Raw genomic sequence first — 18,536 nt, forward strand, 5'->3', positions numbered from 1 at the left:
CTCTTGAACCAGCAGGCTCAAGAAGAGCTTTTTTCCTGAGTCTGTGATCCTGCCGAACCTTAAATCACAGCACTGAGTGATACTACACTCACATTGTACTGTCAGTACTTTTATAATTGTTTACTTGATGTTCTAATTTTAATAAAATGGGAATGTCCACTGGTCATCATAGGCTGAATAATGATACCATCTGTGATCTGCTAGTCATTATTGTTGTTGCAGTGATGAGCAACTCTGCGGGAAATACACCAATGGAGATGGCAGCTGTGGACTTGCAAGGCACAATACCTTCTTGCAGGCTCTATCCTCACAATGGGTTTAATTTGCGTGCGCTCAAGGCCACTGCAGGTGCAGTAGGAAGAGGAGGTGTTGGCTGGGGTGGGAATTGCTGTGGCATTTAACCTCCAGGAAGCAACATCCTCAAAAATGTCAAATTAACGTAATGCTTGTTTGCATTTATTTACTATCTCTTTTTGTATATATTGTCTCCTCATTCAATTCAATATACTATTGTATATTTTTTTTGTCTTTTTTTGTCTACAAAGTATCTGTTTGCCTGTGGTAAGAAAGAATTATGGTGCATTTATGGGCAAATCACCCAGACAGTTTCTGTTGCAACTGTACAGTGTACTGGTGTGCGTGTAGTTCTGGTCTCCTTTCTAGAGGTATTGCAGTGAAGGTTCACTAGTTTGATTCTGGAGAGAGAGGTTGAGTAGTAGGGACTGTACTAATTAGTTTGGAAGAATAAAGAGGCATCTTATAGAAAGATATATAAAATTATAAAAGGAATAGATGGGAGAGAAGCAAGGAGGCTATTTCCACCAATATATGAGACTAGAACTAGGGGACATGACCTCAAAATTCAGGGAGTAGATTTAAGACAAAGATAAGAAGGAACGGCTTCTCTCGGAGAGTGGAATTCTCTGCCAAAGGAAGTAGTGGAAATAGTTTTTTGAAGAATAGGGTTCTTCAAAGAATAAGGGTTAAGGGGAATGGGCAGGTCAGTGGAGCTGAGATTATAGACCAGCTGACCGACTCCTGCTCCTATTTCTCATGTTCTATTTATCTGTGTTCCACCTAGATCTCACTAACTGGTGGAAACAATCTCCCTGCTCCTATCTTATCTATTCCTGACTGATTATTTACAGCCAATAAAAATGCAGACACTGTCAGCAGGTGAGAGGGGTAAAGGCCTTTCTATCCAGCAGGCCAATTCTCAACTTACCTGTAGACTGTCCAGGATAACTCGTATTGACTGCACTTGCCTCCGCACAGCCCCAGAAAACCTCTCGTATGTGGCAGCATCATATTCACTCATATGAATTTCCTTTAACCTGCAGGAGAGACAATGAAGAATGCTATCTATATTTCTGATATTCATTAACTATTTTAATGGAACATATACTATTATAGTTGTGGTTTTTCATGAAGTACCTGTTTGGCAACAGCAAGTCAGAATTTCAGTGCATATGTAGATTGTACAATGTATGTGACAATAAACTCATTATATCAACATCTGCAGGTTTTCCAAATATGAGATGTAGGGTTTGTCTAAAACACACATGTCAAACTCAGGCCCGCGGGCCAAATTTGGCCAGTGATATAATTATATTTGGCCCGCAAGATCATATCAAATATGTATTAGAGCTGGCCCGCTGGCTGCCGTGCCAGTATAGCACATGCACAGCTAATACTACAAATCCCAGAATGCGTTGGCGCCGGCCCGTCAGCCCGCTAATCGCCCCCACCTCCTCTCTTTACTTTCATTAGCATCTGCGACCTGTCGCCCAACTCACACGTAATAAACCCCTTACGAAAAATGGCCAAACGAAAGACAGAAAACACGACCTTTCAAGACAGGTGGGAGGCAGACTATATGTTCATCATTTTAAAAGACAAACCTGTTTGTCATTGAAGCAAGTTGTTATTTTTTTGACTTGTTGGCTTGTGAAAAAAAAACATTTAAAAGGAGCTTAAAGGCTATAGAGAAATATTATTTATTGAATATTTTATTTCTCATTTGTTAATGCTTCTGGAAAGAGTTTATCCAAAACTATTATTAAACATTTATTTTAATAAGAAAAAGTTTAACATTACATATGTTGAAAGAAGAGAAAACATGCAGATGTTGTTGAAAATTTTCAATAAATATTTAGTTTGGCCCACGACTTAGTCCAAGTTTTTAATTTTGGCCCTCTGTGAATTTGAGTTTGACACCCCTGGTCTAAAAGGATGAAGGAAATGACAGGATTCAAACTTTTGCTAGGACAGGAATACAACTAATTCTGAGTGTTGGTAATGGTTCTATAATCTAGTTCCATTTTTAGGTCTTGTTTGGGAATTTTTCAAATAAGCAAGGAGACACAAGAAACTGTAGACGTTGGAATGTGGAGCAAAAAAACCCCAATCTACTGGAGGAACTTCAGGGGAGGAAAAGAACGGTCGGTGTTTTGGGTTGAAACCCTTGTTGAAAGGTTCTGTCTCACAATATCATCAGCTCCACTGATGTTGCTTGACCTGATTAGTTCTTCCAACGTTGTTTTTTGTTTCAAGCTAGCAACACTGGGATACTGACGCAGGAGCTGTCTTATTGGGTTGCTCCATCATTCCTTTAAATTCTGGATGCTCTGCCCCTTAATTACATTTACCCTCTTTACTCCATGTTGTTAATACCTTGTCAAAACAAATTCCAAAGCTCTCAATGGAGTTAAAATGTGAGTAAGTGAAAAGAAAGAGCTTGAGCTCTCCAAGGGTTGTATGTGATGTCATGTATGTACTTTGACAATAAATCTGAAATCTGTAAGAAGGAACGATGATTTAATGAAGGGACATACAATGTCAATATTGAAGGGACATACATTGTCCTCCATGATGGCAATAGGAGTTGTCAATACCTGTTAAAACTTGAGAATGGATTTGGAACCATTTTAAGACAATCTTCCAAATCATTCCTTCATTCTGAAATTCATTGTAAGGGAAAATTTCCCTCCATGGTTTGAGAGGGGGAACAGGAATAGTGACAGGGTGATCAAAAGATTGTACAAATGTGAATTGAAATGGATTGCCAAAGGTCAACAGTGCCCAACCCAAATGAGACCAATATTTTTGAGTAGATAGGTAATATAGCAGCAAGGTGAATATCACTTAATGTTAATTTTTTAAAAGACTTCCAGAAGACTTTAAAGATGACATGAACTGATCAACTTCACACTAGCTTTTAACCATTTATGGTGCTTGTCCGCAAAGTATACCGATTTTCTCATTCTATTACAAGCAAAAGAAATTCCCCTGATGGTCATGTTTTTAGAGATAGAGGTTTCAAAGGAAATGGTATTTCTTTATAAAAACAGTATTTTGGAGATTAATCTTTTTTTGCTGGATGCTCTAGTGCAACCATGACGGATCATCTATCTTGGATTGAACTGAATGGCACAACAAAGGGGCGATTTAACGAAGCTTTGTGGTGCAATGCTGCATTCACTTGGAAATACCCGAAGAGATTGAGCTGGGCTAGTGAGAAGACCGAGGCAGAAAGATCAGTGCATAAGGCCACAGAGTTAGACTGCAGACGTAGAGACAGTGTGAGGTGGTGTGAGGGTCAGGAAGAGAAGTTAACAGCTGATGGGCTGGTCACCAAGGGTCAGACCCTGGTATGTACTGGGGAGAGGGGAGAGATCTTTGCAGGGCATTTAAGGAGTTATTACAGTCAACTCTGAAATTCAAAATGCTAAAAAGAGAGATCTTGTGGCTTTGTTACCTCCATGATAGTCCTCACTAAAGATCTCAGTGGTCTGTGGTACTATGAATCAGTGACCATTTTGTGCTATTCTTGTCCTGAAGCTGGAATTCGAATAGAGCTTGTGGACAGAGGAAAATAAATAATACCATACTGAGAATTACAATAAATACAGCTAATTCCTGCACTTGCAAACTATGTTCAAATTAATCCCTTTCTGCATAATGAACGCTAGAAGAAGCTAAAACTCACTTTACTCTGAAATACTGTTGTGCATCGTTGCAATAATCAACGTTTCTTGAACAACCCAGTACAAGGGTGGCGACTGCCAGAACTGGAGTGGCATTGGCTGAGAGCAGCAATATGACATTTCCAAAGATGATGAGTAGCACTTTATGTTTTTCAGAGACTGTCGGTAGATATAGCATGAGACAGTACAGTGTTGAGGTATCTTCCGAATATTTGAGGCAGGAGTAAGGATTTCAAAGGAAAACATTTATAAATTAGTACAGATCCACAGGGTACACTCATTCATAGTGTACGTGGGGGGGTGAAGGAAGATACTCAGTGTGTACTTGGGATAGTGAGGGAATGCACTTGATGTGTACCTGGGATGGTGAGCGGATACACCCACTCTGTACCCAGGATGGTGAGTGGATATACTAGTTACGTACCAAGAGGATACTCCATGTGCACACTGGAAAGGTGAGGTGCACCCTTGATGTTATCTTTTGAGGTGAGGGGATATTCTCGATGTGCATCTGCAATAGTGAGGGAATGCATTCAGTGTGTGGCTGGAGTGAGGGAATATTCCCACAATGAATGCGGGAGAATGAAGGGATGGACCCACAGTATATGTGGGAAAGTGAGAGGATACACTCAAGTGCTCCCAAGAGAATGAGGGGATACCCCCACTGTACTTTAAAGGGATACTCAGTGTACCGATTGTGTGAGGGATACATTCCTAGTGTTCTAGGAGGGTGAAGAATTTCAATGAGCACGTATGAGAGACATTGAAAGCCCACATCAAATTTAATTGAGCATTAAACAGAATTGAACAGATAGACTGAATACATTTCAGTCCTGGACACTGAATGTCATTGTGACCAAAACACAGACTCACACTTCCCTTGGGTTCTGGCACAGCCCGAGAAGGGAAGCAAAGTGTAACTGAAGAATGCTGAATCCTCTAATGAGCAAACTGGAGTAGATCTAGACCACCATTCAGCTGCCTCTCAGATTACTGCTCTGCCAAAATTGGACCCTTGTGAAAGGCGGACAAAATAAAGCAAGAATTATGCTGCAGTTGAATGCATTTCTTCAGATGAATCACTAATAGTTTGGGGAAATCTAACAGTGACCACTTTGATTTGTAGCTCAAACTTCCAAGGCAGGGGAGTCTGCTTATATTTTACACTCAGTGAGCCAATATTCATTGCTTGAGTCCCATCTGGTGCTTTTGACCCATGTTTCAAAATGAATCAGTGCTTTCCAGTGTTCTAGCCAAGCTCACCTCATTCACGATTCAGTGCAGACCCCAAAAGTAGTTCCGTTTATGAACAACTGTGAAAGATGGGATGTATTGATACTGACAAGAAATTGGATAAGTTTTGGGAAACCACAAAGAACTTTTTGTTTCATTCATTTCCAACAAGAACTATTTATGGAGAAATGATTTTGGAAATCTTTCATTCAAAGGTGTTTACACTAGAAGGGAGCTTATTTCTTTTTTCTATTTCTGATCTTAGTAAATCAGCTCCCTCTGAAATATACTTTGGCAGTTTCAACCCAAAATGGTGGCATCTTCTGGGTTATCAAGTGGGTGCCCTCCTTCCTCCATCCTGATCTCTTACTTCAGACGCCTGGTGCAACATTTTGCTTTCCTGCTGGCATAATTATATTGCAATTATACAAGGATCCAGAGAGGAATCAACAAGAAGAACATTCTTTATAAGTCTGTGGAAGGTTGACTTGGATGTAGAAGGCAGAAAATTTTTAGCAATGTTGATCACAAGTCTGATTCGGAAATGAAGGAGTTTCAGCTATTTGAGAACAGTGATATGGATGTATTTAAAATGTAAGTCTGTTGTCATATGCTTAAATGACACAAATAATTAGGTTGGAGGCAAAGATGCTAACAGATGAAAAGATTCAGCCCATCCTGGGCTCATTCTCTTCACCCTCCTCCTATCGGGAAGACGATTCATGAGCATGAGGTCACGCACCACCAGATTCAAGAATAGTTTCTTTCTTGCTGTTATCAGACTCCTGAATACCATTTAATTGTGAAGAGTCTGAGATTTGACATGTCGTTGTATAGACTGTTATGGAAAATTCATGGACTGGTTACATCATGGCCTGATTTGGAAATTACAGGAACGCAAAGACTGCGGAATGGGACAAATCAAGCCAAATCCAATAAACTGCAAGAAACTGAGGTACAATGAGCTTGCAGCTGATGTGCAGCAAAGTGGCTGGAAGGCAAGGGTCTGACTGGTTGATGTAGGCTGCAGGGGATTTGTTGCCACATCAAAATCAAGGCTGCTCCAGAAGTTGGGAGTGTGAGGAAAGATACACTGACAAGTAGTTAAAGATCTCTCTAGAGCTGCTGAAAAGGGTTGTCAGTGGCTCTGGATAAGGAGAAAGGATTCCACCTGGGGCATCCATGAGAGTGAATGGCATCTTGGGGGAGAGCCTGGGACCCTGGGATTCATTGCTGAACCCTCCGGAGGTGTCATGGGGAAGGAGGGCACCCACTTGATAACCCAGAAGATGCCACCACTCACTTGGGTACCACGCAGAGTCTAGGCAGCAAGTCTCAGGAGAGCAATAAGGGATGTTAACATCTCGACCTACATAACATACTTGATCATCTGGTGAATCAGTGACTGCTGAGAAAGAGCAGCTGACAACTAGGGAAAGACATTGTGACAGTATGGAAAGACAGCTAACAGGAGGGAACATACCCCACTGGGGCTTCCGTGGGCTAGCTACCTGCGGAAGTGGGATCCAATATGTAAGGTGTGTGGGTCTCACTCATTCTTGGCTACGAAAACTTGTAAGAAGAAAATACCCCGAATCATTGAGAGTGGGGGCGGAAGATGACTCGTCGGCAGATAACGCGATAACTGATACAGGAATGGAACTGAAAATGGGTGCTTTTCAGCTGCAGCACCTGGGTAGCCCTCCTGGGATCCAAGGGTGATTAGTGGGGCAAAGGTGCTTCCAGCACCTTTAAAGCTGTGGGTGGGGAATCCCAACCCGTGATGATGCATTAAGTGACGCTAGCCCACGGAAGCCCCAGTGGGGTATGTTCCCTCCTGCTAGCTGTCTTTCCATACTGTCACAACGTCTTTCCCTAGTTGTCAGCTGCTCTTTCTCAGCAGTCACTGATTCACCAGATGATCAAGTATGTTATGTAGGTCGAGATGTTAACATCCCTTATTGCTCTCCTGAGACTTGCTGCCTAGACTCTGTGGGGTAGCCAAGTGAGTGGTGGCATCTTTTGGGTTATCAAGTGGGTGCCCTCCTTCCCCACGACGCCTCCAGAGGGTTCAGCAATGAATCCCAGGGTCCCAGGCTCACCCCCACCGATCGTGGCATCTCTCCCCCCCCCCCACCATGGCAGTGACCTCACTCCCCCCAATTGTGCCCCCCCACCATAGCAGCGACCCCTCTCTACCCCCGATCAAGGCAGACACTCCAGCTGGAAGCGTTGACGAATTAGGTCGGCCATTTTTGTTTTAAAGCTGTTGGTGGTTGAGACCTAGGTAAGTTTAACTGGGTTACCTGACTACCTCCGAGGTTGGGCAGGGACCCAGTTGATTTTGGAGCCTGCTGACTGGGTCGGATCCTTTCAAGCTGCCTTGTGAGTGGGGTCCTAACTGGGCAAATTGCTTGTGTTCTGCTGCAGCTGTTGTAGCTCAGGTATACTGATCATACAACTCATTAGGCGCTTTTTACCTGAGCTACAAAACAGCTGCAGCAGAACACAAGCTCCAGAGTTGCATTTGTGGCTGAGAAAAGGTTACTTCCACTAGAGGCTTGAAAATACATCAGGACAAGAAAGCATGCCTGAAGAAAGGGCAACAGGGACCTTGCATGGACAGTTACTTTCTGAAGAGCAGATTGAGTCAGTCAAATGAAGTTCAGCAGCAGGACAAAACCCAAAGTCTACATGGCATCAATACACCTGTCCCAATTGAAAAAGAACAAGAACAACGTGAACTCAGCCTGTTTCAACCGGCAATGGAAAAGAAGATCCAGGGATGAAAGCCATTGAATAAGTGGCCAAAATCTTGTGAGAAGGCAATGTTGGGAGAGGTCAATGCTGACCTCGGCAATATCTTAGAGATGCCCAGAGGCAAGACCATGAAGGAGTTGGAAATAATGGGGGAATAAATCTCTCGCTAAGGGGTGGAACGTTTTGGTGTGCAAGACAGGAAGAAGACTACACTGATGGTCTTCACTAGTCCTGGAGGCAGAAGGAGATATATCATCTAGTCAGAGAGAGAAGGCAGCTGAATAAACAATGGTGGAAGGCCACAAAGGAGAAGGAAGGCAGTGCCAGATATCCAGAGCAGGCTTGCGTCACTGCGGAGGGCTGAGAACCTGATAAGGAAGTGCAGGAAGAAGGAGTGGATGAGATCAAGCTTCTATAAAGATCCCTTTAAGTTTGTGAAGGGTCTCTTTACAGGGGAGAAGAGTGGAAGCCTCTCAGTGTCAAGGGCAGAACTGGAAAAACACCTGGAAAAGCTCCACACACATTGTGTGATGACATTGTTTAATGGGTTTATTGTATTGTATATGTTGAACATTTAATGGGTTTGGAGGGGGGTGGGAGGGAGGGAGGGAGGGAAGGGAGGTGAGAAAAAGGGGAGAAAATGACACTGTGTATATTCAAGAGGGAAATGTTTGTGTGTATTTTGATTAATATGGTTCATAGTGTGAAAAATAAAAAATTTGAAAAGCTCCACACAGACAACTGACAACATGAAGAGAGCACCATTCCACCTGACATGCCACCAATCCACCTACCGGAACACCAACTTGCTATCAGCCCACCTAGATGGAGTCAGGTAGAGAAAATTGTGCATTCAGCCAAGGCAGGATCAGCCCCAGGTCCCAATGGAGTGTCATGAAGGCTCTACAAAAATGCACCAGATGTCACGTGATTCCTCTGGAGGCTCATGCAGGTGGTATGGCATAACCAGGAATTACCAACATCCTGGTGGAGAGCAGGAGGAATCCTGATCCCAAAGGAAAAGGGTTAATCAGAAATCAGCCAATTCCACCATATTAGTCTCCTGAATGTTGAGGGCAAAATCTTCTTTAGTGCGGTGGCTCATAAGCTGTCAAGATATCTGCAAAGGAACCATCTGATTGATACATCGATCCAGAAAGCAGGCTTCTCTGGCTGTCTGGAGGTGGAATCATGGCCGGATATACCATCACCCCACCTAGCCTTCACCAAGGCCATGAAGGTGATCATTAGAGCATCTTGATGGGTTGTTGGAGGGCAGCACACAAGATCTGGCTTGAGGCTGCCACCTATCAGAGCATATATGGATGATCTCACAACACTGATCACAACCAAGACTTATACTGTACGCCTGTTGAGGAAGCTGCAAGAGAACATCGAACAGATTCGGATGAAGATCAAACCTAGCAAGGTCAGAAGAATCTTCATTGTTAAAGGGAAGGTGGTATATCAACATTTCTACATGGATGATAAGATGATTCCAACAGTCTTCGAGAAACCAGTGAAAAAACATCAGCTTAGGAAGGATGCCATCAGTGGCCTTGAGAGTATCGACAGAACCAAACTACCAGGTAAGTTGAAGCTCTGGAGTATGCAGTTTGGCCACTAACCCTGTATGAAGCTCCAGTCTCAAGCATGGAAAAGCTGGAGAGACTGATCAACTCATATGTAAGGAAGTGGCTTGGTCTTCCCAGATGCCTCAGCAGCATAGGGCTTTATGCAAAGGAGTCCTTGAGCTACCCATTTCCAGTCTTTCGGAGGAGTATAAGTGCACCAAAGTAAGCCTAGAGATGATGTTAACAAAGGCGAGTGATCCATTTGTAGCTCAAGCTGCCATCATCCTGGATACTGGAAGGAAATGGATTCCATCAAAAGCAACTAAGCAAGCAAAGGAAGTACTCAAGCATAGAGACATTGTAGGAAAAGTGCTGCAAGGGAAGAATGGTTGGGACCAGTGCGCCAGCCTGAAACAAGAAATGTAGGCTTGTGTTGGAGATATGTTGGCAAGAGAAGGCAGCAAGGTGCGTAAAGGCTGTCACTCGGCAAAGCAAGGGCATTGGACAAGATGGGAGGGAGTGGAGAAGAGGAAGATCTCCTGGAAAGAGCTGTGGGGGATGGAGACATTCAGAGTGAGCTTCACTATCAGGGCTATATATGATGTCTTGCCATCTGCCATGAATCTCAGCCAGTGGTATGGAGAGGACCCCACATGCTCCCTCTTCCTGATTTCAGCAACTCTAAAACATATTTTGGCAAGACCAGCCTCATTCAAGTATGATACACCTGGCGTCACAACCAGGTGCTATGGTGTCTTGTAACAGTGCTGGAAAAGCGATGGACGAGTGTTAACGCTCTACCTCCCCCTTCATCCCACTGGCCATTAACAGCATTGTCCAGGAAAGTGAGGGTCAAGTCAGAATTGCCAAATCAATATCAGATTCTGGGCAGCTTGGTAAACACATGATTGCGGAGTATAGGCAGGAAGTCTCAGGAGTGCAATAATTAGTCCTACAGAACATATCTTGAGTATCAATCTCCCATCCTTTGAAAGCATCTATATGAGACACTGCCTCAAGAGGGCAGCTAACATCATAAAGGATCACCATTCATATGGTCACAATCTCTTCTCACTACTCCCTTCAGGCAGGTAGGAATTCTTCTTTCCCACCTGAATTCCGCTCCAGTGCCACTGACCTTGTAGCCAAGTGATAAAACTTCTCCTTGCTTGCTGCATCAAAGCACCTTATTATTTTCAACACCCTGATTAAACCACTGCCTACCTTCTCTAAATAGAGCATACATTTTTAAGAAGAAAACTTATGAGGAACAACTTATTGATATTTCCCTTTGGAACTTTACAGGCCAAAGTCTAAGTGCAATAACTTTTCAAATTCTGAGCAAGAACGTTGCTTACAAACTGTATAGATATTAAGGCATTAGAGGGATATGGGTCAAAGGCAGGCAAATGTGATATCTTATTGAGACACATAAAATTATGAAAGAAATAGATAAGATTGAAACAGGGAGAATGTTTCTCACTGGCAAGTGAGGCTAGAACTTGGAGAAAAAGTCTCAAGATTCAGGGGAGTATGTTTTAAAAAAAGAAAGGAGGAATTGTTTCTCCCAGAGAGTGGTGAATCTGTGGAATTCTCTATACAATGAAGCAGTATGGGCTGCTTCATTGAATCTATAAGACAGATAGAAATAATTTTGAAAAATAGGGTAATTAAAGGTTGTGGTGAACAGGTAGGTAAGTGGAGCTAAGTCCATTGCTAGATCGCCCATGATCTTATTGAATGGCAGAGCAGATTTGTCAGGCCAGATGGCTGACTCCTGCTCCCTTTTATTATGATCTGCATGCTCGAGAAATTAGAGAACAAAACTAAACGCAAAGCACTTATTTACAGAAAAAAATCCAAGTCACTCACCTTTCCTTGAAGGCTTTCTCACCCATCTCTCTGGCAGCTCTTTTAATTTCCTCTGGCACAGCATCCTTTTCGGCCTGCGACACCTGATATACCTTGTGTCCCGCATCCAACCGATAGGGACCACCTTTCCCACCCAGGCCAGCAGTATCTCTCCCACCTGGAAGGGAAACAGACACATCACAGAAGCACAAGGTCAGCAGCCTGTGGCTTAGCTCAGGCATGGTGGAGTCGAGGGGGGAAAAATTTACACAGGTCTCATCCCTGCTTTACTTGAGCAGACAAAGAATTGCTGGAGGAACTCAGACAGCATCCATGGGTCGAAAAGCTCAGTCAATGTTCCATGTCTGACCCGAAATGTTGCCTGACCATTTCAGCCCATGGATGCTGCCTGAGTTCCTCCAGCATCTTTGCTTGTTCAAGACACCAGTGTGTGCAGTTTTACTTGTTGGTTTTCAGTCAGAGGGTGATGAGGATTTCAAGTTTTGACTTCCTGTTGTCCAGATTGGGAAAGTGAAGTTCAGCCTAAGGTCCCAGTTCTATACAACAGCTACCACCCTGGATGGGTGTGGAGTTAAGGATGGGATTTGACTCGAGTGGCCTTTTAGTCACTAAGATGTCCACGTGCCAGCCTGCTGGAATCATCCATCTCCGCCTGTGCTTCTGAAATTATCAGATAATGATCAAACTTGACGTGCATTAAACTACTTTTCAACTCATGAACTTACCCCCAGAGGTTTCCTCCAACATCCGAAGGAGGAGGTAAATCACATAAACTCAGAGGATAAAAGATTATAGGAAATTTCACTCCAACTTTCATAGAAAGTGTTTTTAGGGTCTAAAAATGACCAAAGGGCATGTCACCCTATTCCCTGTTTACCTATTGAAGATAAAAAAAGAAAGTCCTCTTTCTTGTTTCACTCGGGTAACTTGGAACAGCCCTTTAAGCTCACTGCTGAATGTAAACTATGTCACAAAACCCATGTAATCTTTATAGCTAATTTCTGCCAATCAATCAAAATTAGTTTTATTTCTTCAGGGTTTGAATATGATGGGGAATTTTTAAAAATTGACTTTTAATTTATTTTTTTTCTGACTTTACCATTCTGTCTTTTTTCTCTTGTATTTTCCTTTGCAATCTATTGCATCTTTGTTTTGTTCTCGACCTTTCACTCATTGGTTAAATGAGAAGTATTAGTTGTCCTGTTCAATGAAGCCTCGCATTTCTGCTTCCTTGCCATTATCACCTCAAACCTTCAGCAACTTGGTTGGCAGTATCCGTTTTTATTGAAACGTGCATGGCAAGTTTAACTGTGCAAGAAACATTCTATAATGTGCTTCAGATAGAGAGCAAGTTGCCTAAAATCCATCACTTCAATGTAAAGTAAAAAAATACTATGAGAGACATAAAATATAACAGAGGAAAAGACCCTTTGGCCGTATCTGCACCAAACAGGATGTCCAAATCTTCTGCCTGCACGTGATAGAGATCCCTCCATCCCTGCATATTCATGTGTTTACCTAGCATCCTCTTAAATGGTATTCTTGCATCTGTTTCCACCACTACTCCTGGCAGCCCAGACCAGGCATCCAGCATTCACTGAGTGAAATATTTTCCCCACACATCTCCCTTAAACTTCCTCACCCTCACTTAAATGCATGTCTGCTAGTGTGTGACGCTTTTACTCTGGGGAAAAGATTCTGACTGTCCACCCTATCAACGCCTTTCATGATTTTATAAACTTACAAGTTTTCCCCTCAGTCTCCTAAGTTCCAGAGAAAACCTAAGTTTCTTCAACCTCTCCCCATAACTCATGCCTTCTAAATCTCTTCTGTACCCTTTCCTCCACATCCTTCCTGTAATGGGGTGAAAAGAATCATACACAGTTATCCAAGTGAGGCCTGACCAAAGTGGAAGGGGCTGAACTTGAGCCAGTAGGGGATTGGTAAACCTGGGAGGGGTGAAGGATGATGGACAGAGAAAGGAAGAAAGAGGGAGGAGAGAAAACCAAAAGGGTATAGATTTTCTGAGTCGTGCCCATACTCTTACCCTGCATTCCCATTCCTCCAAAAAGATCATTTATGGATCTAGAAAGCTGCACCTCATGCCCCAAATAATCCTATTCATATAAGGACCAGAGTCTCTTCAATGAGACATAAAGTATTGGGTGACTTGAGTGCATTGGATCAAGTTCAAACAGCAGACACAATCAGGTGGGTTGGAACCATGAAATCCAGGAACAATATGCTTCCAAAAATGCATTTCACATACACTAGATGCGTGATGGCAGTTAAGTACCAACTTGCAATTTTTACAGCAAAATGCCAGGAGTTACAATCTCTTTTACAGTAACAATCAAAACATTAGTTCAGGAGCACACAGACTGAATTGCTTGTAATGAATACTATAAACACAGCTGGATAGGGATTAGACTTGCTTGAACTCTCTGACTGCATCAACTTGATCATATTGTAAATAATGCTGGGAGTTATTGTCACCTGCTCTTGATTTAATTCTTGGTGTGCTGCTTCATTTTGCAGTCTGACCAAGAGACTAATACTACCTAAGGGAGTGAAAGGAACAAGAATTGGTTATTAAGATGGAAGGTTATTCTGCTAATCATAACTAATCTGCATTTTAAACTAGTCTACTTGTCTCAATGTTGTAACCTTCAATATCTTCATCTTACAAAATTTTTATCAGTCAATGGTCATAAACATTTAATCAATCTTTGTTTGCAGCAGCTTTTTTTTCCAGACAGAGATCTCAATTTACATAGCTGTGTGTGCAGATGGCCTTCTGAAATGACTCCTGGACTGGTCCTATAAAACTTTTTAAGCTGACACGTCACCAAATCTGACCCCAAGGCACTGCATTCTTCACACCAGCTCAACATGGCTAAATGAATTGGCCACACTTCATACAAGTGAAACTAATTTATCAAGTTGGAATGAAGTATTTAGAATAATCTGCCAGTAAAAGAGCACTCCGGGTTACAGTTTGCACTGCATTGTTCACACCCCAGATAAGGTTGTACATTATTAGATTAGGTTGGGTGGGGCCTTTATATCACCACCAAACTTCTGCCGAAGCCTGTGAATTAAACAATGTTTTAACATGATGGAATACCATCGGTTTATGCTGTTGGTCCAACGCTACTGATCTGCTTTCTTTGATTGACACCAGCAACTCACTCTTAATAGAACAATTGAATGCATGATCTGCATTTAAAAATGAAAGTAACTTTTCAAAAACTAATAAAACTAACATATACATTCACAGTCTCACACATATACACATTCAGTCTCTCACTCACACGTATACAGTACTCTCTTTCTCACTCACTCACATTCTCTCTCTTCCTGACACACACATACATTCATATATACTCACATGCATACTCAGTCTCTCTCTCTCTCACACCCACACAGTCAGAACATACATAGAACAGCACAGGAATATTGTCTGTGCCTACCACGATGTCAAATTAAACCAGTTCTATTTGCTTTCATGTGGTCGATATCCATTCATGTCTAAATGCTTCTTAAGCATCTCTATGGTAGTGAAATATCCAGCAGGTCAGGTAGCACAAAGAAAGAAAAACTGGAAACTCTTCATCGGAGCCTCCTGGAAGCAAGTTCAGGCACCAACCATGCTCCATATAATAAAACCTCCTTTAAACTCTCCGTCTCCCATCTTAAAGCTATGCCTTCTAGCATTTGTCATTTCCTGGGAAGGAGACTCTAACAACCCTATTAATGTCTCTTATCATTTTATAAACTTTTATCAGTTCTCCCTCAACCTTCAACATCCTAGAGAATACAACCCAAATTTATCCTTTTAGATAGTACTCTCTAATCCAATTGGGATCACTGTGAACCTCTCCAGTCGCCACATCCTTCCTGTAATGCAGTCACCAGAACTGCACACAGTAGTTCAAATATGGCCTAATCAAAGTTTTATACATCTGCAACATGACTTCCTGACTGTTATTTTCAATGTCCTGACTGATGAAGGCAAGGCAGCCATACCCTTTCTTTACCACCATATTTACTTGTGTGGCCACTTTTAGGAAACTAGGGTCAGACCCCAAGATCCCTGTATATCAATGCTCCTAAGAATCCTGCCATTTACTGCATACGTTCTTCTTACATTTGACTTCCAAAATGATTCACCTCTCACTTGTCCAGATTAAACTCCATCTGCTATTTGTCTGCCGACATCTCCAAAAGACTCACATACACAGACATTCTGTCTCTTTCTCACATACATACATACTCCAACACACAGTCAGTCGTTCTCTCTCTCTCTCACACACACACACACACACACACACACACACACACACACAGAGAAAAATAATTTGCAGAGCTTTGGAGAGGAGCAAGAAATAATTCTAAGTGGAGAGATTTTTCAAAGAGCTGGCACAAACAGTGTGGCCTCCTCGTGCCTTCCATTATGCGTGTTGTGCAGGTTCCTGGATTTCAGGACCAGGTCTTGGAGCCCAGTTTCCAATTCATCAAGATGACAGGTTAGAATGTTGGCAGAAAGTGCCGAGACCATCCCACTTGTATCCTCCAATAGGATCATTGTGTGAGATGCAGTGTTGCTGATATTTAGCGACTCACTGCTATGACATGATAAAACAGGTCATTCAACTGTCAACTTACAGGGCGATGAGAGGTAATCAAGGGATAAACTACAAGAAATGTGTCCAGAGATCATAATGTAACATTTAACTTCCAGAGACCAGTTAGCACTTATAATTGAAGCTCAAGAGTTTTTAATCAAACACTGATGTACTATAATCCTGTGCCGATTCAGACAGTTAATCCTAGAGAAAACTGACAGGTTCCAGGATAAAGGAGAGGTTCAGAGGGATAGCAGGACTAGCTCTTGTAGGTAACTTGGATGGCATGGAGAGGTTGGGATGATGAGCCTGTTTCTGTGCTGCATTATTTTATGATTCTAAAAGCAATTCTTTTATATTTACTGACCAGTACCACCAGCCCACGTGTTGCCCCCAATGTGAGGCATGTTGTGCACGTCAACTCTTCCGTGTTTTGGAGTGGTCACATCCAATCCACTGTCCTTCTGGATGGTGACCTGAGTGGAAAAAAGACAAGATATCTCCATGAGCCACCTTCCTATGGATACAGTTACCCAAAGAAGTTACTACAATGAATTCTTTCAGAGGGATCCACTTTACACTGCAGCACTGAACTGTTTTATGTCAGCAGGTGGCACTCCAAAAAAACCATGTCAATTCCAGCCATTTATATTCTTCCCACTTCTTGATTCTCTTTCTGCCACCTCAAGAGTTAACAATACAATCACAGGAGGAACATGCAAACTCCACAGTGGCAGCCTCTGAGGTCAGGGTTGAACTTGGTCCACTGGTCTTTGAGGCAGCAGATGTATTAGCTTACAGTTTACAAAGGTGAAACTGGTTCAAGTGGTGGGGAGGGAGGTGATGAAAGCTACATTTTCAAAGTTTGACTTCATAACCACAGAGATGAATGGAAGACCAATCTAGCTCTCTTCAGCAGTGCTTTTCAACCTTACCTCACCCACAGGCTTTTCTGTTACTTACCGCTGATCACTGACAACAAACCCATGGGTCACCAGTGGGGAGCAAAGGGGCTGGCGAGCTTGTGCCCCTTCCCCTTTGTTTTAGTGTGAACAAACCCCTGGGCCATCAGTGATTTGTGGACCGCAGGTGGAGAATCCTGCTCTGGATGCAACAGGCTTTCCTGTCCTTTAGCAAGTGAATTATAATACTAGATTCCTCTGTTAGAATACAAAAGAATTTCAAGACTGGAGAGAAGCTAAAAAAAAAGCCTTGCGATAGTACAGGATACTATCACCAATATATATTTGTATATATTTGCTTATAATTGTTGTGATTGGCTGAGAGCTGTAGCCACGCCTACTGGCAGGTCATAAAGGGCTGCTCCTAACCAGACCCAGGTCAGTCTGGACGGGTCGACCGTACTGTAATACGCTCCAATCTTTTGCTGATTAAAGCCTTGGTTGGAGCTAACAAGTCTTTGGTTCATTCGACGCACTACAATTTAATCAGCAAAAAGTTTCAAAGGATGGAGCGAATGCTGCAACCAGAACGCCTCAGTATCGACCCGCAGTCGGCTACTGCCCAGAGTAATTTTAGGCACTGGATGAAGTGCTTTGAGGCATACCTGTAGCAATCAGACCCCACTGTGGAGGAAGACGCAGACAAACTACTGGTGCTGATGTCTACGGTGTCCTCGAGGATCTACGAGAACATCCAGGATGCACCCTCCTACAAGGAAGCCATGAAGGTGCTGAAGGGACTCTACGAGTGACCTGCGAACAAGATCTATGCCAGGCACATGCTCGCAACCAGGAGATAGCAGCCTGTTAAGTCCTGCAGAGCCTACCTCCAGGCACTGAAGTTACTGGGGAGAGCGTGTGCATGCACCGACAAAACTGTGGCTGGCATCCCTGACGACCTCATCAGGGACGCTTATGTGACTGGGATCCCTCTAACGAGGTGAAGCAACGATTGCTGGAGCATGGGGGAGACAGCCTGGCTGAGACAGTGCAAATTGCTGAAACAATGGAGGCTGCAGCCCTAAGCATGGACGCTTATACACAGGGCTGGGGCCCTCGCTATGATGCATGTAAAAATCCTGCTTCCCTTCAGCCCGTTGATGGCCTCGCGGCCGCCACAGTGCCCAACGTTGCACTGAAGTGCTACTTCTGCGGGAGGGAGAAACACAGCAGATCCCTGTGCCCTGCGAAGAAGAGCAGGAAGAATGGCCATTTTGTTACTGTCTGCCAGTCTAAAATGGCCGCTGCCAAACACAGTACCTTTTGTGAGGCCCAACCGCCTTCCCCAAATTCAAATCTCCCGTCCTCATCCAATGAGAACGAGGAATCGACCACACAGCAACACTTGACGTCACGATGTAAGCACCGCGCATGGAAGATGCTGCTCGTGGAATGCCCCATCCTCGCTGTGGTGATGTGATCCCTGACACGGCCCACCTGCCCAACAGAACCCCCCAGCCTGCAGGCCCCGAGGGCCTACCTGCCACTGCCCCCGCTGCTGAGCTGCAATTGTAGCGCGTC

The 18,536-nt window shown here is 43.3% G+C and overlaps 1 protein-coding gene across 6 annotated transcripts in view; it reads right to left on the reverse strand.

Annotated features, from left to right (window-relative positions):
* Positions 1 to 18,536, reverse strand: part of vwa8 (von Willebrand factor A domain containing 8) — a 257,379-nt gene that overhangs the window by 15,424 nt on the left and 223,419 nt on the right. For all 6 annotated transcript variants that reach the window (XM_069889575.1, XM_069889576.1, XM_069889574.1 and 3 more), the window contains 3 exons: positions 16,421 to 16,529; positions 11,426 to 11,582; positions 1,226 to 1,334 (listed from right to left, as the gene is read on the reverse strand). In XM_069889575.1, the coding sequence (XP_069745676.1) occupies positions 1,226 to 1,334; positions 11,426 to 11,582; positions 16,421 to 16,529 (375 nt within the window). The remainder of the gene's footprint in view (positions 1 to 1,225; positions 1,335 to 11,425; positions 11,583 to 16,420; positions 16,530 to 18,536) is intronic.

Source organism: Narcine bancroftii, chromosome 7 (genome assembly GCF_036971445.1).
Source record: "Narcine bancroftii isolate sNarBan1 chromosome 7, sNarBan1.hap1, whole genome shotgun sequence".
Lineage (NCBI taxonomy): Eukaryota > Metazoa > Chordata > Chondrichthyes > Torpediniformes > Narcinidae > Narcine > Narcine bancroftii.